The sequence below is a fragment of the Pygoscelis adeliae genome, unplaced genomic scaffold (genome assembly GCF_000699105.1).
Source record: "Pygoscelis adeliae isolate BGI_AS28 unplaced genomic scaffold, ASM69910v1 Scaffold194, whole genome shotgun sequence".
In the NCBI taxonomy this organism is placed as follows: Eukaryota; Metazoa; Chordata; class Aves; order Sphenisciformes; family Spheniscidae; genus Pygoscelis; species Pygoscelis adeliae.
Genome location: NW_008824549.1, coordinates 599,198 through 612,987, shown reverse-complemented (window position 1 = coordinate 612,987; position 13,790 = coordinate 599,198). Strand labels below are relative to the sequence as shown.

General features: G+C 35.4%; 1 protein-coding gene across 1 annotated transcript in view; it reads left to right on the top strand.

The window, feature by feature from the left end:
* The first annotated feature begins 885 nt into the window (after positions 1-885).
* Positions 886-13,790, top strand: part of GOLGA4 (golgin A4) — a 64,128-nt gene continuing 51,223 nt past the window's right edge. The window contains exons 1-2 of the mRNA XM_009321899.1: positions 886-979; positions 10,457-10,555. Coding sequence (XP_009320174.1) covers positions 10,469-10,555 — 87 coding nt within the window. The 5' untranslated portion in view covers positions 886-979; positions 10,457-10,468. The remainder of the gene's footprint in view (positions 980-10,456; positions 10,556-13,790) is intronic.

Here is a 13,790-nt window from a genome sequence, read left to right as displayed (position 1 = left end):
GTTTTAGAACATCCAACTCTGTCTTGTGAGACAGGCATTTTGCAAGGCAGAATATATGTATGCAACCTCAGTGACGGTGCTGCAACGAAGTGCTAAAGGATTTGTGGTAGGTTTTTGGGGTTTTTTTTGGCAACACTGTTCATTCTGGTTATATTGCAGAATATATCTAATGTGAGATCTTGCTAATTAGTTTCTTTGTACATAAAAGCTTGTTGATATTTTAATGTTCATTACACTTATACTGAAATTTTATATTTGAATTTTGAAGTATGAGGCTGGCAAGCTACATTTGGGTTGGCGTGGCTTGTTGCAACCTCACTCAGCATGAAGTTGTGAAATTTCTTTGAATATTTGTTCAGTGCTGACAGGAACAACAAGTTCATATTGACATCATAAAATGTGTCATTTCCTTCTGCCCTTTTTCTTTGTTTAGATTCAATTTTATAAGTGTTTTTTTTGGTCAGGTTTTTTTTTGTTGTTAATTTCTTAAAGGAATTAGATGGTATTCCATATGTAAATGCTTGAATCCCTGTCAGTTTGCAAAATTTTTAAACCTTAAGCAACTGTACTATGTTGCTAAAGTATTAGCAGGCTTGAGTTTCAAATCTGGTCTAAGAGGACCATGGTCAGAAATAATCAAAATAACTATTTTTGTTGCATGCTCTCGTGGCTCATTCATGACATATTCTGCTCTGGAGACTTTGTAGTAAGGTAGAACTTGTCACAGACAGTATGTGAAACTGGTCGTTTTCTTTAAAAGGAAGATCTAGACCAGTCTTTACTTAGATGTTATAGTTAGTAATTGTTGAAGTAAATTATGATATGGAATAATTAGTTCTGGACTTAATATTATTACTTGTTGATATACGCAATCTCTGTGTAGGTCCCTTCCAAATCCCCTCCACCAACTGGCAACAGAAGCAGGACATCTTCGATTACAGATCAGAATGATGAAGGCACTTTAACACCAGGCAAAGAGGTCAGTTGAGAACTGTTTTTCTGGATTTTTCAACTTTAACTTTAAAAAAAAATAAATCTAACTTTGTGTTCTTGATTAACTGTTGTTTTATTCCACAATCTCACTATTTTCTGTGCATTTATAGATATGAATAGTCTAATTGTTAGGTTAAATACTAAAGTGTTTAATATTAGTAAAACAGACCTTTAAGCTGTAGTGGTTAACCCCCAGATTAGGGAACCTTTGAAGTCTTCCTTCAGGTCTTAAAAATCTTACCCCTGAACTGAACTCAGGTAGTGGGACAGAAGTTATATTCAGAGAGATTAACTTTGGTTTTTACACCTCTTTTGGTTGAAAAGTTGGGGGAATCCAGTTAACTGCACAGGTAACTTGAGATGGATGAGCCTAAAGGCTTGAACTGAACCCCTGTGAATGTTTCTAACCATACCAGTAATAATTATCAAATTTACACCACCACCACCCCCCCCCCAAAAAAAAAAAAAACAATAAAAAAAAACAAATAACAAACCAAACTGAGTCTAAATTATGAATCATATCATTAAAATCACTATCAGGATGATGGGTAACCACAACTTGCATAATAGAGCAAACAGGATAATCCACACTCATCTTTCCTCATATTGAGTACTACGGCTTTTTTGAAGTGGCTTGATTAAAAAAGAAAAAACAAACAAACAAAGCCCTGGCTTAGTGAGCATGAAAATAGGCCGGTGGAGTAAAGCAGGGAACTTCCGTGCTTCTGTGAACTTTTTCAGAGGAAATGTTCAGTTCCTAGCCAGAAAATTCATTCCTGGGTTTTGCTACAAAAAACCATGTGTTTTCTTGCAGTGGGACAATCCACTTTAATTTTTAACACGACGTTTTTTTCAGGAGATGATCAACTATACCTGAAATGTGTCTTAGATTCCATTATGAACACTACCAGTGATTACAGCTTGGCAGGTTGCTTCCTGCAATGATAATAGAAATGAAAGGAAGAATACCTCATGATTTTGTTTTGTGTTTTGGAAATGCAGTACTGAGTTTTCTAATAAATGCTTATTTTCTCTACTGTTTTATATGTGTGTGTGTATGTAATGACTTCCCTCTGTCCCTGGAGAGAGGTTTTCTGTTAACCGATGCTTCAAAATGTCAGCAAGCAGTGTCACCCAGGATAAATTGTTTCACTAAGGAGACTGCTGTTTTTTTGTTGTGTGTGTTTTTTTTTTCAGGAAAAACAACCTTCATTTCTATTCTTAATGCAGAGTATAGAAGTGGCATGTTGCCACATAAGAACTACCACTGTGGCCTAGAAGGAATGAGTTGGTGTCATCAGTGATCACTGCAAACATAAAAATTCCCTCTTTTTTTATTTTATTATGTGTATCCATTGTAGAATGTGCTAGAGGTTAAAGGACTGATTTAGCCAAGGTTTTCAGACTTTTTAAGCAGCAAAAGCTTAGTGGAATATGAAATATTGAAGCCATGAGGCACAGTGATGTTCCTCTGTGCGACTGATTCACTGTTTTTTGTCTGTCATTAACTTGGTGCTGCCTACACAAAAGGAAGAAATCTTCCTCTCCCTTTTCAGCGGGAAATAAAGGGAAAGATTAAGTGGTAACACTCCTCGTCCCTTTTATTATACAAGTACCAACTGATTTTCTGCTCAAATAGTGTAACTCACACATTGAGTGAAAGGCAGAATACTTTTCCTTAACTTGTATTTATTTTTGAGGATGTCTGCTTTTATTCCAGATCTGAAAAAGGTTTGTGAGCCTGAAGACTTATCTTCTTTTTCAGTTTTATCAATTGATTTAGTAAAAAATACTAGCTCTCTTCACAATTTGGATAACATTTAAAAAATAAATACATTTCCAAATGTTGTTGGGTGCTACCGATATGTCACCTGTATGTATCAATGCTTTCTGTAGTGTTCATAATTTCTGTGGAGAACTACATTTTGTCCTGTACTGCTTCATTAGATATATGTTGCCCCCCAGCAGACTGTTTTTTCAAACTGCTTTTCCAGACAAACAGGAGAAGCAAAGAATTCCCCACCAGACATGCCAAGTTATGTTGGAAGAACATTATGCTCTAAATACAGTGGTTACACTGGAATGATCAGAGAGGCAGAAGGAGAAATAAGATTAAGAATGGAAACAGTACTAAAGTGACCTCAGATTTACAGCTATACTTGGGCTTAGGGAGCTGCTATGAGAATTTTACTTGTGAAACATATCCTGTAATTATAAATTCAGAAAGTAGTGAAGCTGCTAAGGGAATGAAAATATCTTCTTTTTTTGTAAGGACTAGTTTTAGGTCAAATGGAAAATTTTACTAAAATAAAGATAAATTTAAATGATCAAGGCATGAAATGTCCTTTCTTCAAATATTTCTCATAAATGTTAACAGAATGATTAAAAGCAAATCGTCTTTGAAATTTGTTTGTTGGATTAGATTTTCATAAAATTCAGGTCAGTGGCAGTATTACTATGCTTAAAAAAGATGCAGATATTACATACTATCTCTGAAAATATATGCCCTGGTTATATGGGTGTGTTAGTCTTTTGGGCGGCATTTTTTGCAGTGTTCTCATTTGATCAGGCAGATGTTTTATGTACAGGTGTCAATGGCAATGGCATTACAATGAACTAAAGTTGGACAACATTTAATACACTGAAAATGTTTGGTGTTTGAAGAGTATCATGTGCTAAAACGTTCTTGCAGTACATGCATAATTGCTAACCCTTTTGGTACTGAAAGCTAAGCAAAATTACAATGTTTCATAGTTCCTTATATGTTCTCTGTCCTCCCACTGGGCTATTATGTTTTAGTATATCTTTAATAGATCATGTTTTTTGGATTTTTAGTGCTGTAATATCAAAGTTGCAAGTATTGCACGTGAAAGCTTTGAATTAAACTCAGAATATTTTTAGAATAAAAACAATTTCAGAGTGAATTACAGTTGTAAATGACAGCATTAGTCTGATCAAAGAATTAAAACATAAAGGCAAACATTCTTGCTTTATATTCTGCAGTGATAAGATTTTTTTAATTTTTCAAAATTCCAAAACATTCTCAGTTTAAAAAAAAAAACCAACAAGTTGTATGCTCCATTCATGGAATACTAGGTAAGTTTCTTTTTTGTGCCCACTTTCTTCTTCAGCTTCTATTTTAGTGGAGCTGTGGATCTCCAGAGGCAGTGTTACAGAAAAGCTCATAATTTTTTTGTGTATAAGGCAAAAGAAGTCTGTCTAATTCTGTATTCTGTTCTTGCAAGTAGCCCATAAAATATGACTACAGTGTGAGGTAAAAGCATATACTGGTACTTCACAGAACTTCTTCAGAAAATTTGCATATTGGATGCTTTCTGAGTTGGTCTTGGTGCCATTTGAAACAGCCCTGGATGATTAAAAAACGCTGACTTAGTGCTTCCAGTCTTTTCTAGGGAAGAATAGTGTTTGGTTTTCAAACTGTTACCGTGTTGACTCTTGAACAGAATTTGAGGTGAAATACACCAATCATACTCAGCATAGTTCCTAGAAGTTCAAAATTTTCCTTCAGTTCTATAATATACTTATTTAAAAGGCAGGCCCACCTGCAGAAGGTAACAAAGCTAGTTCGGAGCCATCAGCTGAGAGCAAACAGCTGATAGCTTGCTGTGGGTGACCTACCAGTCATGCGTATCCAAGTATCACTCACATCCTTGTGAGTGTTATGGAAGTGACAGCAGAGCACAATATATATAGCTTTTCTTAGAGCTAAAGATAAACTAGCCAAGGTACTTTTCAGTCTTGCTTTAGTGCTATATAATGACTGTCTTTTTAAATTAATTGAAACGTTTTTCTAGTGTTGGCTATTAATAAAGCAGGACAAGTAAAACTGAAATAATACTCCTTCAATACCTTTGTTAATGCTGCATCTTTCCTGTATTCATATACTTAATTTGAAATACTTCTAAAGAGACGTTGTCATGCAAAGATGGTAGTGGTTCAGAGATGTCTATATTTTTTTCCTTTCTGACATGCAAATTGAAAACTAATTTTTGGAGGCTGTATAACCTAGTTTTAACCTAAAGCCTGGATTTTACAACTCCTGATGCATGCACCAGCATGTTTAGATTGCTCATCAGAATGAAAAAACAAACCAGAAAAGAGTCGTGTTTGATTTCTGTACTACCTCTTTCTCAAAATGCAGTTCTGCACTTTTAGATTCTGGGGCTTTTTTAATTGCAGAGAGAAACCTTGAACTTTCAACTCTTCAGTTTTTCCTATTCCCTGATCACAGTAGGGATGAGGCATAAAAGGTTATGTTGCAGATTGCACAAACATTCTATAAATAAATATTTGTGTAAATCAGCAAATTACTGAATTATTCACAACTTTTTTCTGGCATTCCCCAACTTGGCCAAAAAACCAAATTTATTTATTATTTTACTGTGGGGAATGAGTTACTTGTCAGTAAGAGTTGAAATTCTAAACCTTCAGCCTGATATCCCCCAGCTCCTTGAACTAGATGAGCTAATACTGGCTTGTCTCTTAGACAAGCTTATAGTCTGATCCCGTTCCCTCTGTCTTACTGTGCTTGTATGCGACATAGCAAAACTGTCCACGTACAATTATAGAAGCTTTTAAGCATTAACATAATACAAATGCACATATACCATGATGCATTTTGCTGACAAAATGTATGACTTTTCAAATTTGCGTTATAACAGGTTAATCTGAGATTTGGAACCACTGATTCTCTTTTTTCTGAAAGGAAATAATGACTGCCTTTGGCAATCAAACATGTATTATATGTATGTAACATGCATTGATTCAACTACTGCCATCTCCAGAGCGATGAGACTCAGGTCAAACTCTAATCCCTGTTAAATTCTGGTTTTTGTTTCACAACGTGTTAAGGAAGCCCTTTGATCTAGGGATCACATGTACTTTGGCCTTTGCACCCCACTCATCAGAATCTTAGCAAAGGAAGATCTGAGCATGGTAATTCTTCAGAGGGAGGAGGAAGAACATAGCAAGAATAATACGAACACGGTTGTGGAGTTCAGAAAGTCCATAAAGAACAAGTAAGGCTGCTCAACTTAGGCCAAACTTGAGGACTAAAAAAACTGTTCAGACTTTTGGAAATACAAAGGTTATTTAAAAAATAACTATGTATTGTTCTTTGGTAATACTGAAGGAAACACAGCATCATCTGGTGTCTGGTTTCATCACCTAATTTACCTCATTTGTAACTTTTCTCCAAGATAGAAATGTTTGTTGGTTAGTAAGATTTTACTTGCAAAAAAAAGAATAGAAGTTAAATATTGTGACAAAAGATCAGCAATATCATAGCCTTAATTTGGTGCTTGAGATTAAGGTCGGTATGGGGTAGGGAGTTCATTTACCCTGGAGTATGTTTGAAACAGAATGTTGGAAGATCTTAGTAGGATTTCTGTGGCATGCTTGAAGTGTGATTTGATGGCATTCAGAGGATTAGAGGAGGTTAGTTAAAGGATTATTTACATCTTTGCACATACTGTCTGTTTCCAGTATGCTTCAGCCCAGCTGGATTCCCTGCTTGTCTAGTTTTATTGATCACATTACTGGCATAGCACTAATGTGGTGCTAGTGATGCATTAGACAGTGTAGCACCAGATATGTTTAATGTTTCTGAAGCTACTAAGATAATTCAGGGTGGGTTTTAGGCCAGATCCTGAAGTGCAAGAATTCATTGTGGAAATATTTATATCTGTTTAATTTTGGCAGACCAGCAAGTTGTTTCTTGTCTTTTTTCCAGGCATAGGTGAATCATTTTTAGTGACTTGTAATACCCCCTCCCCTCCCCAAGGTAACTAGACAGCTAGTTTTAAAGCTGTACTGAATAGTTGATTAAAAAAATTAAAAAGTGCAGATAAAAACACATGTATATATTGGAAAGCATTAGGTAGTGTGATTATAGGACTCATTAGACAGCTCTGCCTGTAACTTAGCTGTAAAAACGTAGCAGGTAATGAGCTGCTGGAGTAACAAAAGTACTGTGAGCAAGTACTTAAATATTTTCATTGTTGGGCACCCAACATCCGAGAATGGAGGATGAGCTCACTAATGAGAAAATGCAGCCAGTTCTAAATGTGCTAAGGAAATACCACTCTTGGACCATGACTGAGTATATTGTGTCTTTGGTAGCTATTTGAAGTGTAAAACTTGTCGTGGCTACTGGGGAGGAAGCGTTTTGTGATTTCATTTTGATACAGTGATTACTGTTCTGCCTCAGTATTGTTGTCTTCTGCCCTTCTTTATTTGCAGGGTTGGCTCCTTCCCTTTTCTGCTTGCCTTTACTCAAGCAACAGCAGGGTGAAGCTGAGATGATTTAGTGATGTTCTTGCATCAGGGTTCTGACTAACAACTGTGAAACTCAACAGTATCGTTAATTGCATCTTACTGTTTGTGTAAACTATTAGTTATGAGGGAGACCCTGGAGTTGTATGGCTGCAAACTCAAGCAGTACTGCATCAGTTTACATTCATAGGCTTTATTCTTTCTTTCTTCTCAAAACCGTAACAGTTAGTAATGTGGATTGGTGTATTTTAGGCTGTGGATAGCTTGGATCTTCTGAGCTTGCTGAAAAGGAGTTACATACACTCCCTACATAGTGTACATTCATCCTACTACCAGGTAGTTTGAGTGAATTTTTAAAATTAACTCTTTCCATTGTTTAAAGCTCTTTGTCATCTTACCCGTAAGTTTTGTGTTTTGTAATTAACGTTTTGTGAAAGACTTACTGTAGAACTTGGCTGCACTGACATCGTTATGGAATTCAGGGGATGATTGAAAATACAACAATTCACGGATGCTGAACATACTGACAGTCCAATCTTTTTTTTATTTTGGGTGAAGAATAATAACTTACTAGAGAATTACATAGGAATTCTTTTTAATGCAAGTTGCTTTGTGTACTATTTAATGGAATTAGGATTAAGCAAAATAATGCTACGGTGAAATGTCACAACTTAATATTTTGAGAAGCAAACATGAGCATACTGTTACTATGAAGAGATAATTTGAACCATCTGTGATTCCTGAAGTTCTTGATGGTCGTGTTTTTAAAACTGACTTAACTAAGCTGAAGATAATATATGTTACATGTTGAAAATGTTCATAATCTTTTGGTTAATAGTATTTGCCATAATCCATTTCTGAGTGCTTTGAAAACTGTTTCATCATCTTAACTGGTCTTCTCTAAACGTACAAAGTAATATTTATCTTAAAGATTTTATTTGTGGTTCAGAATTTGCATGCTTCTAATTGACGAGGCCATCAGGCTTGCTTGTAATATTGCTGCTGTACATTTGTGTATGCGTAGTATTTGCCATTTCTTTTGCTGGCATGTAACCTTTCAAGAGGTACATGTACAAAATGCATAGCACGGCCAAGGCTATGAGCTTCTACAACCATCACCACTTAACAAAGATTTTCTGGAATCATTAACACTTATCAGCTTCCTTATTTGTGTTTTGCCTAAAAGCTCAGATGAGGAAAGAAACTTAACGTGGGTTTTACACACTTGAATAAATATATGGCAGGAGCTTAACACAGCTTACTCTTAGGAATTATACTTCTAACAGACAGAGAGACTCGTGGCCAGTCTGACCAAACTCAGCATGTGGTTGCAACCACAGTGGGTGCACTGTGCAAGTGTGTCCAGGCTGGGGGGAAGAAGATTGGGAGCAAGAGAAATGGGACCATCTCTTCTGTTAGCAGCTCGTGTTTGTAGTAGCTTAAAAGTAAGAAGTTTCACCCGAGTTTCTTGGACCTAGGTAGTTCTTGGCAAATCAAGTAAACTATTGGAGCACCTGTCCCGTGCTAGTTTTGGGAATGCCATGACAAGGGCAGCTGAATAATAGAAGTCAGAATTAATTGTCACTGTACTTACCAGTTTGAGAAGTAAAAGTTGGGCATAAATTTTAGAATTAGTGTTCTGCAGATACCCTGTCTGTAAAGACAGTCCACAATTTTGTAGATTTTGTAGTGGTTTTGGTTTGGGTTTTTTGCTGGTGTTTTGTTTTTGTGGGTTTGGTGTTTTTTTTTTTACCATGAACCAAAGCTTCTTTCCCTTTGTAGCTGTAGAAGATCTTCTGATATAACTAGCAAGGTTCTCCAGCAATGGACGTTTGTACTCTAGGCGGGGTGTGTGTGTATGTGTATATGTATGTATGAATATAGTATAGTGAATTGAATAGGAGGCAATAAAAGCACATTGTTTAGGTTTTTATTTTGCTTTGTTTTTTGCAGGATTGGTAATTTAGGTCTCAGTTGCTCAGGTTTTTCAGTATTTATTTGTGTTTTTTTCAGCATAGAAATATATTAGAGAAATGGCATAGGAAGTGAGTACCAACATTCAGAGGTTATTGTGTATGGCTGTCACTGAACATTAAGCACTTAATACATTTTCTGAAAGGGTTTCATGGACACAAATTGCAAGTCATGTAGCATTCCAGATCTTACACATGGAAATATTTTTTCTCTCTCAATTTGAATGTATGTAATTCATCTACTGGAGCGCTGGAGTCAATGTAGCAGTAACAAAAAAAAAAAAATCAAACTCTAACTTACATTGTAACAGATTTGATTCCTAAAAATACTATTTAGTAACTTGAAATAAACCAACATTGTTCTGAAATAATGAGGAAGAAAAACCATACCATGTTTTGGTTCAGTCAGCAGACAGCACAGTTCTGAAATCTCAGCCTATAAGAAAGTTGAACGTTGAACTTTTGTGTGTGAGTAAAATCATGAGAGGAATATTTTTTTAAAATCTGTTACAGCATCCTAACAGCATTAGATTGCATTACATTACATGTATATATCCAGTTTGAATTCAGATTCCAGTCTCTTTCTCTTCATGTTTTTCGTCTCTAGGAATTTAAATCTCTTCCTTGATACTGATTTGATAAAGTGGTTAATTTGACTTGCAGTGTTTTTACAAAATAGTCTGCTAGTAGTTTGAAAAATTTTGTAAGGGTTTTTTTTTAATGTAGTTAGAATTCTAGTGTATGAGAACACTAGAAGATAGTCAAAAGCATGCAATATATATTGTTTATAACTGAAATACTGATAGAATTTTTAGAATAATGAGTTTTTCGCACATAACTGAGACCAAAGGAAGGCTCAGTGGTATCTGAAGATAAGTCATCCACAGAAGTTTTAAAAAAACTACAGTATCGATGCCTGAAACATTGTCTTTATCTTTAGGATTTCTTTTTTTTAATTTTTTAAATTGTGCGTTTCTTTACTTCTAAATTATCAAAACTGTATTTTGACTGTTCTGAAATGATCTAATGCATATTTTCTGGTTATGTTCTGCTTTTATCAGTATCTGTTGTCTCAAACTGCTGTATTGTTTTATGATGTTTTTAATAGTGTGGAAAAATTGAGTAAAATTGTGCAACGTTCTTTACCTTATTACTTGATTTATTTTCATATTCCTACTTTTTGCATTGAATGACAGCTGCTAGCCGGGATGATAGCAGAACCTGCTTTTCTCTCTGAGTATACTATCTTTGCTTTGGATCCCACCAAACAACCTAAGCCCCAGAGTGACGGTGTGGTGAGTCCTCCCACCCCTCTTAGTGATGCCTTTAGCAGGGGGAGGAGAGTACTGTACTAGAAGGCAAACCTAGTGTTGCTTGTGGCTTGTTCTCACAAAGGCATCTATCTTAACTATCCTGTTGCTAACCCCGCACTAAATTTCACAGAGGTAGTACCTGATAGCTCCTGGCTGGTGTGCTGTATGATGTGGATTTATTGTAATATAAAAAAATTAACACATTTTCTGTTATACAGGTAACCGTACTCCACACAACTTTTAAATAATTGTTGCACAAGTTTGTATGTTTGTTGCTTAGAATTCATTAATGCCATTGAAAGTCTTCATTTTTATGTATGTATTTCAAGATAAATGGATATGAAAAACTGAGATTGTTTTTGTCTAAAAATTACTTGCTTTTTGCTGTGTACAGTGAAAGCCTCACAATGTTATTTACTACTAATGGTAGCAGGAAATAATCATCTCACATAAACACTGAAATTCAGCTACTTCTAGTTGGTAACCTGGCAGCTATTATTGTGAGGATAAATAGTCTTTTTTTTAATAATTAGATTTTTTTTAAATATGTCTTTCTTTGCCTTGAAATGCTGTTTTCATAGTATACAAGTGGAGAAGCTCAGTGAGAAGAGAACAAGGAGTGGAGAGAAAGAAGCAGGCATCAGGAGGAAAGCAGCCTTCTAACATAAGCACATACAAAGCTGTATGCTTCTCATTATTGTCACAGGATGAGATGGCATCTTTCACATACTTCAGAGACTAGTCTGTAGTCATTCAAAACAGAGTGTTTTTTAGAGTCCCAGCTCATCCTCATACTTCATGATTACTTTGCTTTTCCAGTTTAGCAAGTGCTTTTTTGCTGTTCACACAGAGGCTGAAAATGACAAGTCACTGAAAGCTATAACAGGATAGAAATTTGATAAGCAGATGGACATAGCACAGCACAGCATGTTGTGTTGGACTTCTCGCTCAAGCTAAGCAAGATTGTACTGAAACAGTGAAAAGGCGATCTGTGGAAAGTCTTCATTTGTTGTAAAGGGTTATGCTTGTTCAGAGCATGCCCTTAGAGCACAGATTCATTACTAGCTCCGTCACGGTGTTCTCAAAATTGAGCTTTTTGATGGGGAGCAAAGAGGACATTCAAACTGTGCTGAAATCCGTAGTTTTGAAATAGTTACTAGATTATTTTTTTTTCAGTTCTAGACATTTTGACCATATTCCAGGTCCAGTGATAACTACTTAAAGTTTCACTGCAAATTTAATTAAGCTTTTCTACACTTAGAGCGGTAAACAGTTGTGGGCTGTTTTTCACTACACTACAGAATATCCCTAGTACAGTTGCATTTCAAAAAAAGGTATTTCTATGAATGTTCAAATGTTGTCTTTATTATCTTTTAGTATATACTTTAGTGGCAGGAATCAGACTTGCATGTTTATATACAAGACTGCATACATAGCAAATAATTATAACGTAAGAGTTATCGTTAATGTGTTACCAATGTGTATTAATAATACGTTACCTGTAAAACTGATTTTGTTCTCTGAACTTTTTGAAAGCTCTAGAGCTGTACTCTCACAGTAAGAAGAAAACGATACAAAAGTTTATAGGGAAGAGAAGGGCCAATTATATACAAATATATATTAAAAAACCCACATTATATACATTTGGGAAACCTAGGTAAACTAAAGATGCAGGAGAGGGAAAGTTTCATCAACAAACACACACAAATGCGTATTAATTCTGCTAAAACAGACCAGTATTTTAACTGTGTGCGCAAGTGATGTGTGATCCAAGGGAGTGAGCATCTTAGGGAAGTGATTGTAAGCATGGATTTTCTAGCATAGATGAAGTTAGTGTAAACTCTTTACTAACTAAGCTGCATGGGTTTTGTTGCATGAAGAAACAGTTCAAATACTCTTGGACAGAGAGGTTTTCTAAAGAAAAATTAAAGGAAGATTAGGGAAGAAAATGTGTACGAAGCTCTCCTTCCTTCCTCCATAATTTACTCAATTTTGGAATACCTGAGAAGGAGGGAGAAAAGTAAAATTTTTTAAATGCAGACATTTAAGCTTTCACTTTTTAGGCTTATGAGTCTATTTATACCTTTGAGAAATAAATAAGATGAACTAGTTTGCATTTCAGAAATAGGGAAGTAAGGAAGCACAGGTGTCACTAGAACGCCCTAATGGGCTTCAGTTAAAACTGAGCTCTGGTTTACACATCTTAATAACAAAAAACCACCTTTTTATTAGAGAATGTAAGTATAGCTCTCTTTGGATAGAGATATAGTTGTGTATGTTCTATGGGTTCATGGAGGAAAGACTTCTGTTGGTCTCCAGAAACCCTGATGTAACTCTGCTGGTTTTAAGACTTTAAAAGCGCCAGCCTGTGCTCTGTGATTCTAGTTTTGCTGAAACATCTCTTAAGGCTTATGAAAGGCTAGGGCTTTTAAGCTCTTCAAAGCCTCTTGAATCCGTATTTATATATAGCAACTTCAATTCATGCTTACCTTTCATTGTGTGGACAGCAGAATATGACCCTTTGCCCTAGAGCACAGTGACTTAGAATTGCAGCAGCTAGATACCTGCGGTGGTCCAGTTTTTATATAAAAGATTACCAATGTATCCCTTTTATGATTTATGCCAATAGAAAGTCTAATCCCAAATATAGGTTCTACTTTTGTTCACACAGATTGAATACAAAGATATCAGCGCAATTAATAGGAAAATTTTAAAAGTGGTGACATTAGTTTTGAAATGGCATTTTTTTAAGGATCTTCATAGATCCTTAAATAGCAGCTTTTTAAGGTTCTTCACAGAAAAGAACAGCATCCATGGTTTTTATATTCATAAACACCTTACTGGAGTTAATAAATCTACTTAATCTTACGTTTTAAAATAGATCTTAAATATTATTAAATTATTCTTATGAATTAAATGTATAAACCCTCCATAGTTTCCTTTAATTCTTTTTATGGGTATCAGAGTATATGATTTTTGAAAAGTGTTTGTAGTTAGTTTGTAATTCTTGGTAAGGTGTTTGTCTTCCTCTATTGTCAGTCCAGTACTAGCATGGTAGGTGCTTTGTAAATTATAAAGCAGAAGATAAATTTTTATTTGGTTTACCCTTATTATTAACTTTCCAGTTACGAAATGAAAAAGAACAGGTAATGGAGCCGAGAAAAAAATGTAGGAGTACTTTAGTTTAAAACCCAGTAACAGCTCTTAATCCACTAGG